The following is a 19,632-nucleotide window of genomic DNA, read 5'->3' as shown; positions in this document are numbered from 1 at the left end:
TAAAACAATTGCAGTTTCTTAGAAGTGGTGGTTGCATTCATCTTCTATTTCCAGGCTTAGAACATTTCCAGCAAGTACAGAAAATACATGTAAATCTTGCCAGCAATGCAGTGACCCCGTCACCTCCTGTGAGCTGAATAGCACAACCATTCTTTTCTTTCTTGTGTAAGCTACTACTCCCATCAACCAACCCCATAATGGAGATGAACAAAGGCAGGCGTGTTTGAAGTTCAGCCTGAATGACAACCACTGCCACTTTCATAAATACTGTACAACAGTGAATGTAGCCATCCACAGAAAGAAGTGTATTATTTTCAGGATTGTGGAATTAAAAAAAGAACCTAGAAACTTGTCAGTTCAGTGTTAAATCAGCCAGGCAGACGTTACAACTGGTAGTACCCGTCAGTGTGACCTCTAGTAGGAATGAAGAGAGTTCTTTGTGCACTGCAAAACTGCCAGACTGTCAAGAAAATAGATGAACTTTATATTTTTCTTCCGCTAATAAATGTGAATCAAATATGTTGTGTTTCTTGAAACCCTTCTGTACACAAGGCTCATATGCTTTTTTGTTAGTTGTGTGTCTTCTAGCACTGGGCTTCTGTAACCGGCATCTAGGTAGAAAGGGTCAATGTCTTGCTGGCCCATAGACAGATATTACTCAGCATCTGCAATGAAGACATCACTGGTCTGACAATGTAAGTTGTTTGTTTAGTCTGCCCACAACCAGCTGAAAATTTCAAAATATTTTATCCTTTGAATTGAAAACTGGGCTGAACAAATATAGTTATACAGATCTAAAAGTAAATTAGAAAAGCTAGAAATAAATCAACACCCATTCTAAGATACTTCTGAAGCACTTATAATTGTATGTGTATTGAATGATTACTTTATTTCTCTTACTTCCTTTTTAGGGTTTGAAATCAGATTTGGAACAAACAAACAAGTATCTTAATAATATAGATTGGCAAATAAACACAAACACTCACTTGATAAATGCAGGAGGCATGTCTCTCTTCATTATCTGATCATCAGTCGTCTGTACTGTTTCTTTCCCAACCTGACAGAAAACAAAATGTTTCCAATGTTTAATCAATTCCTTTTTATTTGTTAATAGGGCAAGTAAAACACAAATACAACTGCTGGCCAGAAGTCTAGATATGCTAGATATGAAATACAGACTGATAGCGTCTAGCATGGGGAGATACAATACCATATGTGCTCAAAGGAAAATAATAGTGTATTCTCACCCGTAACTGCAGAGTTTATCAAAGTATTTTAAATTATTTTAACACAAATATTTGCCACCAGAGGGGGCTATTTACTGGTGAAATAATTTAGCCCCAAAATTCTGCAACTCTTGAACTATCAACCACATAGTGAGGGACTGGCAATGTTTTGTAGGGAAATGTACTACAACGTAATATGTAATAACGATAGATGCCTCATTTAAAATGGGGGGGGGGGGGGGGGGAATATATATATCATCATTACCTCTCTTTACTACATTATCAATAAGACCAGGAGGCATAAAGTAATTTTCTATAATCTCTTTAAATTCCTAGTCTCCTACTCACTAAAATAGAGGAAAGATCACATATTACTTGTGGGATTATTGGCTGCTGACACTCTCCAGCTCCCACATTGTAATTTGATTTATTTAACTGAAGCTCCGGGAACATGCTGCTGCATAAGCAATTACGTATTTAAGAATTCTCCCACAATATCAAATTCCAGTATAAAACATTTGGACAAATAAAAGAGACTTTTTTTAATGGCAATATATCAAGGTAATTTTTTTTTAAACATTGGAGCTCTGAGGATATCATTCTTTTCCTCCTTAACCACGGAGCCACTGATCCCTAATGGACATGAAACTAGCAGATGCGTAAAAAGTGTCCCACCCTGGTCAGTGGGTAAGTAGCTAGTACCATAATATGCCAGTACCATGTCTGGTGCACCTGTAGTAATGTGTTGAGTTTGTAAAGCATGCCTACTACCAATGAGCCTATGACCCAATAAAACATAGAAGACTGAGTATCACTGCACTAGCAGCCCTTGAACGATGGGGAAAGCCTTACATCTGCCGTGTTATTTGTGTTTTGTTATGGTAGCAACCCATAATTTACCTGTGTTGTCATCATAGGGTATCCTTGTATATCAAACCAAAGTTAAAACCTAAACCTGCTTTGTATCATTACCATAATACTTAGAATCCAGAGAAAACGATCACATAAAGACCTAACTTAACCCCCACCAATTTAGGATTGGAAGACGATTTGATTAGAAAGACCAATCAATGTCTACCACAGTTCATTCAACCATTGAGTCCTTCTAGATCTCTAGATTCTAGGCGGCACATATACACCCCAACAGTATTATCAATGTGACACTACAACCCCATGCTAGGAATCTTTACCTAACATGCTAATGAAATGTCATTTTAAAACGTAATTTAATTGATGCTAAAAATTGCAAGCTTGACATCAACCCTTTACGGGTTACAATAAGTAGATGACTGGTCAACCTTTCTGCCTATGAAAGGAAGGAAACACAAATGTCATCTGGAGAATGAGTTTCTTTCATGAGATGAGCTGCTAAATCCATTAGCCAAACTTTCCAGCTGTGCAAGATTCATGTACAATACAGAGGAACTTGAGCGCACATTAAAAGTCTTTTCCATTTTTATATATTTGCTGCACCAAATCCCCATTATTTTTTTACATATGGAAGAGTACATTATCTTTATTGACCACCCATATTTACTGTAATCATTTGATGTCCAATAAGTTATCAGAAAGGTACTTTCATTGAGAGAAATTAAAAGAATTATCCATAAAAGAAGGAAAAAAATCAAGGGGATTAGAAAACTTTGCAATATTCCACTATTTTCAACAGGCAGCAGTGACTACTGATAAAGGGGATCTTGGAAAACACATTGAATTGACATGGTATAATAAATCTCAATCTAATTTAACCTGTAACATGGAAAATAATTGCATCCCTACATTTACTACTACTTACAAAGCGCTTAAAGAATTCTGTTCCAGATTAGGTGCTAGTGATTAGAATCTCATTAGTAAGTACGCAGGTTGAACCAATGCTATTTAAAGCTGAAGTTTAATCTGCCAATATTTTGGCTTCCCTGGTTTCACCTCTCCCCATCATTAACATGATAATAAAACCAGTAAATAAAATCTGCATGTTGCACAGCCATAAACAATTGGTGCAATCTGTTTATTTTTTAGTACCTGTATAGTCTCTGTAATAGCCCTGAGGAAGCCCAAGGAGCGACACACGTTGGGATTAAAGACCTCCCTGTTATTCCATACAACTATCACGCCAGCTAAAATAGGAGTTTGATGTCTAGTTGAGCTTAGTATTCTATTCACAATCTATGTATATGAATGGACACACCTTTATTGAAAATAACTGTGATAATTGTTAAAACAACGTCTAAACCACTATAATCTGCACTATCCTTTATTGTTTGTATATACATTTTATATCACTATTGTGTATAAACTGTATTTAAGTATCTAAGTAAACTATATTTATGTGACCAATTCTATCCATATAAAAGAAATTTTGTTTATTGGCACGCAAAAAAAAAAAAGAAACCTCTGTCAATACCATACCCTACTTCCACTCCTTTATAAAATAAAATCTGCTTTTATTTCACACCTAATTTAATCCAAGTGACCAGGCCTTTGTGTTTCTTTCTGCAATGAAGCCAGATCATAGCAAGAAAGAAGGACTGAAAGGATGACATTCATCTGTAGCAGGTCCCACATGGGAATCTGACACTAACTGATCGGAAATCCAATAAATAAAAGAGAAGTCAGGGGCATTAAAGACATGGAAAGGACGGGTGATACTGGATAACCATCAACTAGGAAATTAGGCTTAACCAATTTAAACTTTAGCTATACACTTACCAGACTGTAATTACAGAGATACCTTGGCACCCCCTTATACTAAAAGTCAAGTCTAATTCAAGACAAAAAGTAGTACAAAAGTATTCCAGAAGAAGAAAGCAAATACTTAGTCCATTTTAACATACTGTAAAATGCAGATACATTCATGCAACTATTTTTAATTCTTGACCTTTGGGATCTCCCAGGCTTAACTTTGCATCACCTGCCTAATTTTATTATTGATCCAAAATAATCCCTCGAATACAACCTGAGAACATACAAACTCCATGTAGATAGGATCCTTGCTAGAATCTGAATCTAGCTTTGCAGACTAAAGTAATCAGCCATGTGATCAACCACACACATGTAAGCAGATACAGGAAATCAGGTCAAAGTGAGGATTGTTTGGAAATATATTTCCGGAGAAGAATGAGTCAAAATTGTGGTTGAAATTTACCAGCTGCAAGATTATCCTATTCAGAATTTTGATGGAACTTATAGATACTTTGCACCCTTGTGATATCATCAAGTAAAATTCTCTTTCTTAGTATTGAGGTGAACAATAACACCAAGAAGAAGGGGGGAACCCCACAATTTTATAGTTTGATAAATTATTGTTTCATAAATTGTAAAGCAGGGGAAACCTGCAAAAGGGACGCAGCCAGGGTAAAATCTTGCAGGGTTTAGCCTTACCTTACTATAAATAAAAACTTTTATTTCTGTCTGTGGTGCTTTTGAAGAGTTCACATCATTTCCTATCTGGTAAGTTGTCTGCAGGACAGTAAGGCCTGGCCTTATGGATGTGCATTGTGCAGTGCACTCCCCCACGGTAAGGTACAGCAGCCCATATTAATGAATTTGGTGCCTTAACTCACCCACAGCAAGGATGCAATGAAGTTCAATCACTTAATTTTGTTTACCATTACACTACAACACTGTGCATTGAGATGCTGTGTGGCTGCAGAAGGACTGCACTGCAGCACACCAATGCTCTATACATGACATTCTGTATCCCAAAAATGTGAATATGGCCTAATGATGGGAAATCTCTCCCTGGACAGCAAAAATATTAAAAGTGGTTCTAGTCCTATAAGTGAATTAAAGTTAGCGTAAACCCCAAAACTAGATTTCTCTCATTTGCTCTCTTTTGGTCTGCTAGTTATGTCAGTGAAAGTGTTTTGTTGCACTGTTTTTATTCTTCCACATCTTTTTAGCCTGTTTGCTCCGCCCGGCTGATTTGAATACCCCGCCCAGCTCTGGGCAGCTCTCATCCTCGGATGCACGGATCTCAGAGAAGCTGCTCTGTGTCCTCCTGTGCAGCGATGCGATCGTTTGAGCGATACAGGAAGTGACGTGCACCACAGGAAGTGAGCGAACGTTCGTTCACCGCGCATGCTCAGACCATGGACGATCACTGAACGACCGTACACACGATAGATGGTCAACGATCGTCATCCAATCCGATCCGCCGGTCCGGTCGTTCATTTCAAACGACTATCCTCGTTCGTCGGCGTCGTTGGTTACTTTTTTTACGAACGATTTTTGGCCAATCGGTCGTTCGTCGTTCATTTCCAACGATAAAAATTGGAAGTGTGTACGCAGCTTAAAGGAGAAAGTGGATGTTTTATTGTATAAGAACAGCTTGGTCTTGCTCCTTTAAGACCCATCATACCTTTGTTTGTTTTACCCAGATAACAGTAATTTGGGACAAAGGCGGGGGATAACTATATAGACACAAGGGGTTGTTTTTACTGTACGGTATGCTAGACTGTAATCCCATTTAAAGAGCATGTTAACATCCATAGTTGTAATTCAAACCATACAAATGACCGTCAATGGTTGGACCAATAAACAGCTCAGAAGGATCCAAATATAAGCTTATTCCAATATTATTATTTGTACAATAGAAGACTTAAGGTTTCAAATCCTCCCACAGTACATCTGCAGACTTCAGAATCCATAGATATCTACTTTGCAGGGAAAAAAATCCATGTAAAATTTTTGACTCTTTAAAGAAGCACTTTAAATATATAAAAATGTTGAGGCAAGAATGCCATCTAACAGAAATATTACAGACTTTGTAAAATGTCTAAAGACTTTTAAATCAAGAAGTGGTAAAACAGCTTCTTGCTTTGTATTTATTGCCACTAGTGCCTCATTAGAGAGATTTACCTTTATGCTTTATAGACACAACAGGAAGTAACAGAATATCTTTCCAATACAAAGGATTTCCCCCCTTTTAGACAGCTGCCATGTAAAAAAATATATATTCCCATTGGTAGATTCCCTTATTCCTGTTCTGTTGGCAACTTTAAGGTTTTGGATTTACAATCACTTTCATTCTCCGTACCATTTATGATCAAGACATAAAGAACAAGCAAATGTTTTCTAAATGGGACACAGCCATCAATAAAAACCTGACATAATAGTCAATTAAGGCACAACCAGATCGGAGCATTTTGGGGTAACAATATCAGAGCCCAATTTGTGGCCGGTTTGAGGCCTTTGATGTACCTTGTGGTCAATTACCATCACTGGTAACCTACATGTAGCACCAGGTGTATTAGGTACAGAATCATCAGGTTTAATTCTGGTTTCGTGTCACTGCACTGTCCCAGAGATCTTTGTGTGAGCAGAAACAATAAAACATTATTTTAAGAAATAGAATGACAACTGCTCACAGTCGTATCTTGGAGGAATACTGCTGGTGTTCTGACATATCTGAAAAACTGTGGCAAATAAAGCAGAGTGGGTGGTAGAGATAGCAAGCCACTGTCATCTCCACATTCTCCTGTCACTCCATCAGGATGTGCTAAATTAGAATGACCTTTACTCTACAGTTTCTCAGCCATTATCCTGTCATCGGGCAGACAATCCGATGCAAATGAGAGACAGTCACCCTGTACCGACCCACAGGACATATGAGACCACCCACCCACCTATCAAAACAAAGACAGATAACGTTTCTGAGCAAAAAATAAACTGGAGAAATATAGAGATCATGACATTTATTTCTGAAATGGTAATACAGAACCACCAAAAAAATGAAGATGACATACAACCTCTTGGACACTGTGCCATTGATTGCACAAGGTGCCCATATTTTATGCTCTATTCCTAAAACTCAGATTGTGCAGTTCGCAGTGTCCTACATAATGCTTCAATGAACACCCCACCATTGAGAGGATAGTCACATGACTTTGAAAGATCATCGGGTCACTCCCATAAGTTTTAGTGGTTCTCCAAAGGCTTTGGAGTTCTGAAACAAGCAAAGCATTAAATGCATTTGATAAGAATGGCATGCAGCTTTATAAATGTGCATTTTTTTTTTACAATTGGTCCAGTCATTTTATTCAGTTAGAAAGAACCTTGATCTCATGCCAGTCTTTTTTAGACTTTTATATTCAATTATTGTTATTGGTATTCCAGAGAAAAAATCAATCCAGACGAAAAGTTTTATTGGACTGCAGAGTGGATGTTGCAATTGGAGCGATCACAGCTGTATTTACTAACTGATCTGGCATTGCTCCAGGACCCCATCCACAGATAACTAACTATAACACAGATTGCATTACACACGACACACCCTTTACACACAAATCTCCAAACTACATACCTAAGGCAGGCATGAATGTGTGTCTCTGCCCAACAAATACACTTCATCCACACATTAGTAAACCAATACCACAATCATCTGTAATGTAATAAACGAAGAGCAATGGTAATGAATGATGATACATGCTGCTACATAGGAGAGAATTTTATTTTTAGTTATGTAGGAAATAGGCTATTGAAAGCTATGTAGACACATGAACTCATAATCAGTTAATTTATGTATAAGTAATGGAAGAAGAAAATGTATAACTAAAGTCTCCCTGTAACATCTCCACAAGACTTAAAATAGAGCTCCAAGTTCACAATATTTATTAGTAGAAAAACCACTAACTGCTCTAATCAAATGTCAAAATCCTCACAAAAGGAGAAAAGTCATTCCCCTAGTAATCCCATTTCTACACAACACTTAAAACTGACAAATTATCTCATATCCAGTGTTCTCCCCAGCCCCTTTTAGCCGGGTGCACCACCCAGCACTTTTCAGTAATCACCCGGCTGTTTTTGGATAGTTACTGATGAGTTGGGTTACAATACAGGTACTGCCACCCGCCTAAAATTTCTTCCCACCCAGCTTAAAAAAAATTCTGGGTTGAGCACTGCATATCCCATTAAAAAGTGTGGGGGGTACACAAAAGGACTCCTATACAAACTTTACCTGCAGGTAGGATGACATTATGGGTATTAATGTCTATTAGACAACAAACATTAAGAATCTCCAAAAACTTTGGTTGCAAATTCAAGAAAATATTGTATAAGGTCATTATGTTACAGTAATAAGTAGTAGTAGTAAAACTGGTAACTCATGGTGACATTCAACATGAATGCCACTGGCTTTGCAAAAATGTTTTATACCACTATGATAAAAGCACTTTAGCCAGCAATAGGGCTTCCTGTATGTAGCTGCAGAACGTCCTGCTCCTAAAACAGTCCTAGAAAAGTCCCAGTACTGATAATGTTTTTTTCTGCATTTCAGATACACCCCTGATCCCATATCTATTACACACTGTGCAGTGACTGATACAAAGCGTTCTACTTAAACAAAAGTACAAGTATAAACTGTGTTGGGGAACCTTCCCTAAAAAACACCCATCATGAATGGAATGTGGGCTTCCATTGCTGTCTTCTTCTGAATCTCTCCAGCTGTCATGATGATGTTTGGCTTTGACTCACTGGCCAAGAGCAAGAATACAAATCATTTAAAAAACTAAACATATTACAAACAAATAAAAAATGTTTAAAGTTTCAAAATAATCTGTCACAAAGTAAAATATTTTAAAATTGATGGGGCTGATTTCAGCAATATTTCAGGAGAGCTAATGTGCATAATATAACTGGGAAGCTTGGACTCTACAGACAGCTTACCCTGATGAGGTTTGGATTGTGCATACACCATTCAACTGCTCATGGAATACTATGAGCAAATCAGTTTTATAGCAAGAATACTTATGCCTTCACTAAGATTCCACTAGGCCAGGGGTTGGCAAACTCCAGCCTTTAGGCCAGATACGGCCTAGCCGGTAGTTCGTTCGGGCCTAACGTCCCCCGGTTGATCCGGCCTAATGCCGACTGGCAACCAGCGGCTCCAGAGCCGTGGGTTGCCGGCGGATCGGCCAGGGGGCGTTAGGAACTACCGGAGCTGCCCCCTTTTAGTTGCTCCCCTCTTTACCTAGGTAAATAGCGAAAGCACTCTGAAGGTAAATCCCAGTCCTCCGCAATGCATACGGAGGAGAGGGATTTCACTTCAGGGGGCTAGAGGTGGTGCCATATACCATATGTAACTCAGTTTACTTAGGATTCCCACTGAATAATTGGATCGTAGCAAACAATCTAATAACAAAGGGAAACCATAGATACAGGATGAGAAGTACATCTCTCAAGGTGAGTGTAGTGGAGCCTGTGGTAAGCCAATGTCCCTGGGTGCTGATCCGGTTCATTGAACTATGGTGAATCAGTGAAAATTACTCAGCAACCACATCTGGTTTATTTAAATGGTAGCAAGGGTTTCCTCCGACTCGTTTTTGCTCTCAAACACATTTTTCAGTGCAAAACATGTGAGAGGAGAGCCTGCTGGTATTTAAATAAACAAATATTGTGGCAGAATGGTGGCTAAAAAAGTTAGCATGCTGGCCTTTGCAGCACTGGTGTCACGGTCCCTCCCGTGACTGAGGATAGAAGATCCGAGAGACTGGCTGCACGTCAGGTTATCTGACAGTCTCTTTGCTTTCACTTGTTTCAGTGTTGTTGGTAATGACCACACCTCTGGTCTCAGCTGCAGCTTGTTATCATCACTATTCCTCTATTTAGCCTGGCCTTACACTTCAGGTCATGCGGTTGATATTCTCTGCTTGGAGGTGGAAGAGCTGGTGTGTGGCTCTCTCATGAGTTCCTGCTCATCCATTTTCTATTGAAGATAAGCTTACTTTCCTTGGTATTTTGGTTGTTACCCTTTTCTTGTTGTTACTAGGCCTCAGTGAGACACTGGTTCATTCATCTGGGAAGGAACCAGTAATCTCATACCCTGTCACTACTCCTAGGGCATTTCAGGGCTCCTAGGGCCTAGGTTCCGGTGTATGAATCCTCCCACCTTCAGGCTTCATTCATACTAACAGGAGTCAGGGCTAGATTTAGGGTTTCCGTAGGTGGTGACCATTTCCCTCTCCCTAAGTTTGGAGGTCTAGTCCCTTGTCATTATCTTCGTTTTCATTCTGGTGTCCCTCTCCTCCCCCCTTATCCCGTGACAGCTGGGTCCCAGGTTCAAATCTAAACCAGGACACTATCTGCATGAAGTATGCAAGTTCTCCCTGTGTTTGGCATGGGTTTCCTCTGGGTACTCTGGTTTCCTCCTATATTACAAAAACATGCAGTTAGGTTAATTGGCTTCCCTAAAAATTGACCTTAGACTAATGACATTTAACTATGGTAGGGACATTAAATTGTGAGCGCCATTGAGGGACAGTTAGTGACATGACCATGGACTTTGTTGGCGCTATATAAATACTACATAAAAATAATGATAAGTTTTAAAAAGGAAGTTTAAATCTACATATTTTAAGTTGTTTTATTTTCATGTATTTGGATGATTATTTCTATACTGGTCTTCATCATAGCCTGTTATGTAAATTGAGGCAGTAAGGAAAAGGGTAGAATGTTACTGCAAAATATTGTCCTAAATATCGATTAAAAATATTATCCACAGTCCTGACTTCTGGGATGTGGTTATGACATCAGTGCAGAGACCGGGACATGAAGCACCCAGACCACAGTGGTGACATCACATCCATCTGGCGGCGCTGGGCTGAACCTTTTCCGAGCCTATCCTTGGCACTATCTTTAGATGTAAAAAGCAGCAGGGGGCTGGAAGGAATGCCTGCAAGGAAAGTCTGCTTAGCAAGGCAATGGAACAAGAAGAGACATGCAGAGAAGATAATGTGCACTGCATATAGTACACATAAGTTCAAGCTCCAGCTTCAGAATTAGCCAAATGTATATAGATTTTACCATCAGTTAAGAAACTGCTTCTTTGCAGTAATTTTAGGTTATATCTGATCTTTGAGCACATAGAAGATAAGGCACAAATGTCCTATGACAGATATATGATTCTGTCAACAGAAGAGTCAGTCCACAATGCTAAGTTTCCATATTGGACAAATATTATGAGCTGTGTTTGGGCCACCAATGAAAATGGAAGCCTGGCTGTTTGCTGCAGGCCTTGTTTAAGCTATGAGGAATATAAAGAATAAAGTGACAGGTTTTTTTTAATGGCAAGTAATGTGTACATTCGGAAAATGTCTGTGTGATCAGACTTTGGAAGCAGTTTTTCTCCATTTACATATCACATGCTTGCTCCAAAGTGATGACTTAGAAAATAGGTTTAAACGTCATTGCTTTAGAACTGGCATTTGGTACAGAAGTCAGCAAAAAGCTTCTTTTATCTAGACAATGGCACATGCCACACATGCAATCCTGCTGCTGGCAACAGGAATGCTTCATCCACCCACTGATTATTCATTATCTAGGGAGATTCTGCAGCATTCTGACCCAGCAAAGGATCAATTTAATGGAGGTGAGAATTAATTGACCATTCTAAGGTTTTTCTACTTGGGCAGCATTAGCTTCCAAGTTTCAGGAGTCCCTTTCTTTTATTTGTTCACTGCTCTCTCCTAACAGGATCGGCAGAGTATGTGAATGAGTTGCAATTTACATAATCAGACAAATGACATCGTTACAACAATGTAAAAGATGCACCTCACTTATTGCTCCTAAACTGTACACAGAACTAAAACCAGGACAGGCACTAAAGTCATTAAAAATATTAAGAATCCAAGATGGGGTCCCCAGATAAACACAGCAGCGTGCGAAACATGGAATGAAATTAGCGTGGCAATATGACACCTGTCATACAGCCGCCTCGTCTCCACTTAGTCTAGAGCTGACCTCCATGGCCACATTTAGAAGGCGATATGAGCCAGCATGGCCGGGCATCTCTTTTAGGTTTTATAGCTGCATCCCTATCTCCAACTTGCTAAGAAAAAATACTGAATCCAACCATTCACAGAACAAAGCTTGGAAAAAAATGGAAAAGTTTAGCATTGGAATGTAATTTTATATACTTTATAAAAATTTGGCTTAGTATTGATAGACGCAGTGCTATCAACTTTAATAATTTTTTATGCGAATTAAAAACTAACTTTAAATATATGAATTAATCAGAGTAAAGAGATTGAGAGTAAACAGCTCTTAAAACCATAAGAATTAAATGAGGCATAATAATGGGATTAGGTATAAATAAGGCAGGCTTCAGAAAGGTGTAGGGTACATGTGAAGACATGCACAACTGTCTGTAAGAGTTGTTTGAGAGAACAATACTATACAAGGAATTATGACCACACAGTTTTGGCTTTATCTCCTCCACCGGCCATGACTATATGACTAATCTGGAGGCTGCATTTGGCCCTCTGCCTTATGCTTACTACCCAGCTATGGAACTACAGCTTGTGTCGAGGACTCATATGTGGCCAACTTATTCAGAGTAAGTCTGTGTGCAGAGTGAACAGAACAGACAAAATAGGACAGGGATCAGGTAGAAGAGTTGGCACTGCACTCGGTACTAAGATTACACACACACCCTGACTTAAGAAAACGGCAGACAAAGTGGAACTTGAAATAGCATACAGTGATTTCAATTAGTAGATCATTATTGTAGCTTTACAGCAAATGCCTCCCGGAAAATCTCATTTTGACATTTAACAGGCTAATGGAATTTGAATAAGCCAACATTTCCTCTGTGCAGGTCAGCAGAGCCCTCCTCTCCCAGTTCTATGACACAACATACAGCTGGTATCAGATCCCCCAGGGGGGAGCCAGGCCAGCTGCTGGGCGGTAAGAACCTGGGCGTGCATAACATCTCCCCCAAAACAAGGAGGGTATGGATCTATCACATTATTCAAGTTTATTATAATATTTATTAATAAATAATACACCACAGAAAGCAATGTATTATAATGCACACTCAATCATTTTACTAAACAAATACCTACACAAACCACAGAACTAATAAATATCAAAACCCAACACGTTTAAAATGGACCTAAACTTAAAACAATCATCAATGGCCATCCAATGAGTCTTCTCCCAGATCCACCATGGAACCAGCTGTAAAGATGGCACCTTACTCAGTTGCAGCAATGAGCCACAATGAAGCTGCACACGGGTTACTATCTTTACCCTATTCTGAGTTGCTGTTGGAGAGTTCCCCCTATTTTAATTCTGGTGCAGCATTGTCAGAAGGATGGGAAGTGACTGGAGAAATCTTTATAATGGAGCCCCAGATAATAGAGTACCTTCTCACTCTATTCAAAACTAAGAAAAAAAAATTGCCACATATACTTTACTGTGGTTAAAGTAAAAAAAAAATAAAATTCGAAAGAAACATTTATAAAAAGGAGAAGAAATAGAGCAAAAATAACTTGTTATTGTAGTCATGAAGGAAGGAAAACCAGTGGACGCAACACGATCTGCACACATGAATGACAACACCATAGGAACTGCTTCAGACTGCCACCATGATGAATGACGGGGCAATTATCCCATCAGATCTTTATGAACAAGTATAGTAACAAACTTTGGTACTGGCATACTTCCTGGAGTGAGCTAGAAAACAAAATACAGCATCCGGAAATTTTTTTTAAACTTCCAAAACATGTAGTAAACAGAGCCATTCTGATAACTCAATTCTATCAGGTTGAACTCCAAAGCAGGCCAATCATTTTAAATTTACCAAAAAAAAAAAAAGGTAATACGAACAAAAATGTATAACATGGGTGAAGAACTGGAAATTTTCCAGTATGGAAGAAGCTCGTGGTAAAGCAAAGGGCAAAGTTTTAGAAAAATGCGAGTAGGTCTTTATGCAACCTTACAATGCAGAATACTTGTGCAATGAATGAACTCATAACACTGAGCGTGTTATATTTTGCCCTGGCCAGTTAGAATAGCCAAAGATATTAGAAGGTGGTCCACCTAAATTCCAGGTTAAAATCAGATATTCTTTTAGGAAGTTCATAAAAATGTGTAAAAAAAAAAGTGTAGCTCCGGACAAATTTTTTTTCTTTAACTATAGATAGTACAGGAAAGTTGGAAACCCCCTCTGAGGTCTTTTCTTCTGGCATCCTGTTATGAAGGTATACCTTCATTTTTAGTTATACAGACAGAACAAGAAGTGAGAGAAAAAAAAGAAAGAAATCCCCTCTTAAAGCGTACCTTGACCCGATGGAGAACACCTCTGGACCGATCGACTGCGCTGCAGGACTAAAGGTAAGTGAATTTTTTTTTTTGTTTTGGGGGACTTTTGAGTTTAGTTCCTCTTTAAGCAGTTGCCAACGAGTATCCCCATTGGCAGATTCACCAAACCTATTCCAAAAAAAAAAAAAAAAAAAAAAAAGGTAATACAAACAAAAATGTATAACATGGGTGAAGTAGCTAAAAATTTTCCAGTATGGAAGCTGGAGGTAAAGCAAAGTTTTAGAAAAATGCGAGTAGGTCTTTATGCAACCTTACAATGCAGAATACTTGTGCAATGAATGAACTCATAACACTGAGCGAGTTATATTTTGCCCTGGCCAGTTAGAAACGCCAAAGATATTAGAAGGTGGTCCACCTAAATTCCAGGTTAAAATCAGATATTCTTTTAGGAAGTTCATAAAAATGTGTAAAAAAAAAGTGTAGCTCCGGACAAATTTTTTTTCTTTAACTATAGATAGTAACAGACAGTACAGACAGTACAGACAGAACAAGAAGTGAGAGAAAAAAAAAGAAAGAAATCCCCTCTTAAAGCGTACCTTGACCCGATGGAGAACACCTCCGGACCGATCGACTGCGCTGCAGGACTAAAGGTAAGTGAATTTTTTTTTTTTGTTTTGGGGGACTTTTGAGTTTAGTTCCTCTTTAAGCAGTTGCCAACGAGTATCCCCATTGGCAGATTCACCAAACCTATTCCACTGAGAACCATAAGATATTTGAGTTCCCATAACTCTGTTATAGTGACAGTGGTCACGAGTACAAAAGCGAAAGAGGCAAATACCCAACAGGTCTCCTAACCCTTCCCTTCCAAAAAGCGTATCTCTATATGAAAATTACAGAGATACTGCTGTATCTATCACTTCCTATTGTGTCCGATGCACTGCCCCAACTTTGCACTTTTAGTTCCTTCGCCTGACCCCTACATCATCAATGAACGCAGTAATAACACAAAGGCAGATGGGAAAAAACCACAGTGTTCCCCAGGGGATAATATGTCTGACACAGTGGCTGAAGTATTATGCAAAACAAATTTTGCCGATTCATACTTTGGCATTGGTAAAGGTGGAGACAAGAAGTTTTTAGGTAGAAGCAACATTTTTAGTTTTGGATACAGTGATAATGGGTTAGATTAGCCTTTCTCAACTCCTTTACCCCAGAAGAACCTTTTTTGATTTTGAGGAACTCTCTTCTATAATTATTCAATTGGAGGTCAGTGAGAGAAATTCTCCCCTCAGCTAAAAAGATCATTGGTGTCAAGCCACAGGCTTTACCAGGTGACATTGGATTAGAAGCTATCCAGGCACCAATGGATGGGTGGTCAATCGGCCACAGCTCAGAGAACACCCTAGAAACACCTCGAGGAACCATAGAGTTCCATGGAACCCTGGTTGAGAATGGTTGGGTTAGACTCTTAGACCCACAAAAAGTGTTAGTTCTACAAATATCGTTGTCTCTTTTATGTTTTTTCCTTAATCTTGTAATTTTGATCCTAACAAACATTTGAAAGTTTTAACTGATAATTTACTTTCCACATAACTCCTTGCTTTTGGCCTCACCCTAGGGTGATCAGCAAATACTGGTTCTTTAGGAACAAGCGCTGTGGTGTGAGCTGCTTGCTTCAGTGTGGTTTTGCATTCCCCTACAAGTCTATGGGAACAGAAAACCTGTTTTCAACCGGTCAAATGCAGGTTAGATGCAAGTCAACTGCAAATCAAATGCATCTGTCAATGAATTCTGAATGATCTCAGATGCACCAATCTGATACCATCTACTCAAGTCCAATATTCTGTATATTCTGCAATATGGGGGCTCCTCCATATTAGATAACTTATGAAGGGTGCTCCTCTATAAATGATATAACATATATGTTCTCTGGGGTCAGATTGTCCCCCCCAGAGATCAGATTGCCCCCCTATGTCCCCCCCAGAGATCAGATTGCCCCCCTATGTCCCCCTAGGAGGTCCGGTTGCCCCCCCCCCCCATGTCCTCCAGGAAGACAGGTTGCCCCAGGCCCCCCTGCACGGTGATGAGGTCACTTACCCGCACCAGGTTGCTGACCGCCGCTTGCACAGCCGCCACAGGTGCGGTGAGTTCTGGGATGGCCTTGCCGTCTACCTCCCCTTCTTCATGCATGATAACCAGGTGGGAGATTTGCTGGGCCACCGGCTCCAGGATGCTCTCTATGGTCTTGGTATGGAAGACAGGCATGGTGGCGGTTCTGTAGTCACTCAGCACTGAGGAGAATTGCGGGTGTCACCTGCCTGCAGCCTCCAGGGACTGGGTGTGTATGGCTATGGATAGGTGTGCGCAGCTTGGTTACTCCCGGGGCCCTTCTATAGATGGGGTGTGCCGGGCTCCCTTCTTCTCCACTCTCCGGACACTTCCACACAACTCCACATTCTGCCCGGCCGCTGGGTGACGTCCCGCAGCCACGCCCTCACGCACAAGCAGCTAGACCGCCAGGCCCCGCCCACCCTGTCTTTTCCCTGTAATCCCATTGGCTGGGGGAGATGCCAGTCGATGGAGGCAAGTTACTCCCGATCCTGAATCGTGACGTCACGTGCCTTGTTCGCCTTATAAGGACAACCCTGGAAGTGACAGAGGGATTCCTGGAGCCATGACGTCACCGAAGGAGAAGAGGGTGAGGAATGTGAGGTCAGATGTTCCCAGGATGAGCCTGCAAAACTCTTCATACAGAATAAACTAGAGACAGTGCTATGAGGACAGCAATCTTATACACTGTGTGATATACACAGAGTGAGGTAACAATGAGCTGAATATACAAATATAGAAACTGTAATATCTGTATTTCTGTACATCCATTCCTGAGATTTGCACAACTCTGCAGTACAGTATAGCCCTGACAAACTGATCAGATATGATTTTTTTTTCCTCTGATGCACTTAGGTAACATCCTGATCAGCTTTTAAACCTTTAACAGATGATTGTCGCTGCAAATATTCTTTCCTGATGCATTTTAGTGACAGATGAACAATATATCGCTGCAAATACAGTAATCATCAATTCGCCACACACCATTGTACACATGTCAGACTTTCGCTCAAGAGGAGCATTACTGTTCATCCAGGCCAACAACCACCCTTCATGTGTACAAAGCATTTTTATTCCAATCAGCATGCTCCATGTTCTACAGCAGGGGGTCAAACTCAAATACACAGAGGGTGGAAAATTAAAAACTTAGACCAAGTCGGGGGCCAAACATGAAATTTATCGAAAAAATTGAAGAAGTTTACTACTTCATCCATAACTAACAAAAACAAACCCCTCTACACATACTTTAGGGTTGAAAAGACTAATTCTATATTCTATATATATATGCAGCCTGTGTGTTGTTCATCCTCTCACATCACAAGTCTGACACTAAATATTACACTATGCAGTCTCTAATGAATTGAAACAAACACAATGCCCCTGGTATTCAGGCACCATGTGATCATTGTCTAGGCTTTGTGTCACATGATGGGAGTACAGGAATAATGTCTATGTTTTTTATGTATTAAAAATGATTATGTGAGATGGTAACGCGGGCCGGCGGGCGGGCCAGATGTAGTTCATTTCGTAATTCTTTGGGGGGCCAAAAAATGGACATTGAGGGTCAGATTTGGCACGCAGGCCAGAGTTTGACACCCCTGTTCTACAGCAAACTGATTGGCTCCCTGCACTGCTTTTCTCCCTTTCCAGTCCGTTGAACAGGAACTGTATACCACAACTCATTACATGAGACAGATTCTGCACATTCACAGTATACAACAACAGGCAACCTGGAACATTCCATAGCATTTGTGACAGATGTGTTCTGAAGAGGTTGGAAGTCTATGGGAGAGGTGCCAGTGGCAAACTGGGTGACTTTGTATTAAGGAACTGCCCCACAACCAAACACCTGCACAAAAAGGGATTTGAACCACTTCAATTTGTTTCATTGATAGGTAATTGAGAGCTGATTGGTAGTGGTGGTATCATTTCTTTGAAAATTGCCCATCAGAATTAGCATTAGCTTGTAGTGTGAAGGCCTGAATGGATACAGCATTCCTTCTCAACACCGAAGGTTCCTTTAGAGGTTCCCAGGGGTTCCTTCAGGTAAGGCTGATTGTCCTTCCATCTGATGACACCTCCATAGGTGAGAGTCTGGTGCCACAAACATGACCACTATGATCTTCTTACCTGTTAGACCACCATAATATGAGAGAATTTCTGCACACTGACCATCAATATGAGGGCCATTTTCCAAAAATATATTTTAGCAGGGGTTCTTCAAAGTCTCATCATTATTTTAAGGGTTTCCCATTGGCAAAACGGCTGAGAAAGGCTGGAATACAGGTTGATTGGATAATTTAGCCAGGTTCTCCTGTTACCATTTTATTATTATTATTATTCTTAAACAGGATTTATATAGCACCAACATATTACGCAGCGCTGTACATTAAATAGGGTAAATGTAAAGCTGTTTGTAAATTTGCTGTATTCAACAAAAATATCAATAAAAGTATTAATGTTCTATGGAACAGGTAAGTGCACTCTTGGCTTTAAAAGCTGGTGTTGCTGCTTTTAGCCTTTTGAATAACTGCCCACAGCTCTCTGGCATCAAATATCTGATCACTGTCTCAGTTGCAATATCTTTGTGTCTCTGTACATGAAATGCTGGTGTCAAATTCCCCACAACATTTTAATGGTATTCATTTCAGGATTTTTAATAGGTCAACTCATTTCTTATTGGATGTCCTGGTGTTCTTTGGATCATTAGTACATTGAGACATCCGTTTATTGTGATGTATTATTTATAGTTGGATGATTGCAACCTGTTCATGCCTGAAGTAGCAAAGCAACTCCAAACCATAAGATTTCCACCAACATGCTTTACAGTTGTTATGAGATTCTTCACCTCTTTGGTTAGCACCATATATGACTACAATTACTGTGGCCAACAACCTAAATTGATTGCTCCAGAAGGATTTTTATTAGCCTAGATATTTAATAGCAACCTGTAGCCTTGCTATAAATATTTGTTTCAGACAGAAAAGGTATGGGTATCCCCCACTCATCTGATTTAAATTGATGCTATCACTTTCTCATATAACAGTTGCAAAAGTTGTCAGGAGATTCCCCTGTGTCATTTCTGGGGTTCATAGAGACCTCAATCTACAAATATAGCAGGAATACTTGTTGCAGAAGTTGCAAAAAAATAAATTCAAGTTGTAATTTAATGTCAGGAACATTTATCTAATTCCAGTTGGTAGCCACTAGAAACAAATTACATTTCTGTTCCCTGTAATTATGGCAACCAAACAAT

At 39.7% G+C, this 19,632-nt stretch overlaps 1 protein-coding gene across 2 annotated transcripts in view; it reads right to left on the bottom strand.

Moving 5' to 3' along the window:
• Positions 1-16,749, bottom strand: part of VCL (vinculin) — a 45,233-nt gene extending 28,484 nt beyond the window's left edge. The window contains exons 1-2 of one of the 2 annotated variants that reach the window (XM_072424322.1): positions 16,365-16,749; positions 987-1,057 (exon numbers count right to left, since the gene is read on the bottom strand). In XM_072424322.1, coding sequence (XP_072280423.1) covers positions 987-1,057; positions 16,365-16,532 — 239 coding nt within the window. In that variant the 5' untranslated portion in view covers positions 16,533-16,749. The remainder of the gene's footprint in view (positions 1-986; positions 1,058-16,364) is intronic. The other variant, XM_072424323.1, reaches the window with a different exon arrangement.
• Positions 16,750-19,632: the final 2,883 nt, after the last annotated feature.

Source organism: Pyxicephalus adspersus, chromosome 10, assembly GCF_032062135.1.
Source record: "Pyxicephalus adspersus chromosome 10, UCB_Pads_2.0, whole genome shotgun sequence".
NCBI lineage: Eukaryota > Metazoa > Chordata > Amphibia > Anura > Pyxicephalidae > Pyxicephalus > Pyxicephalus adspersus.
Note: the sequence above shows the minus strand (reverse complement) of the source record. Positions and strands in the feature narration are given on the sequence as shown.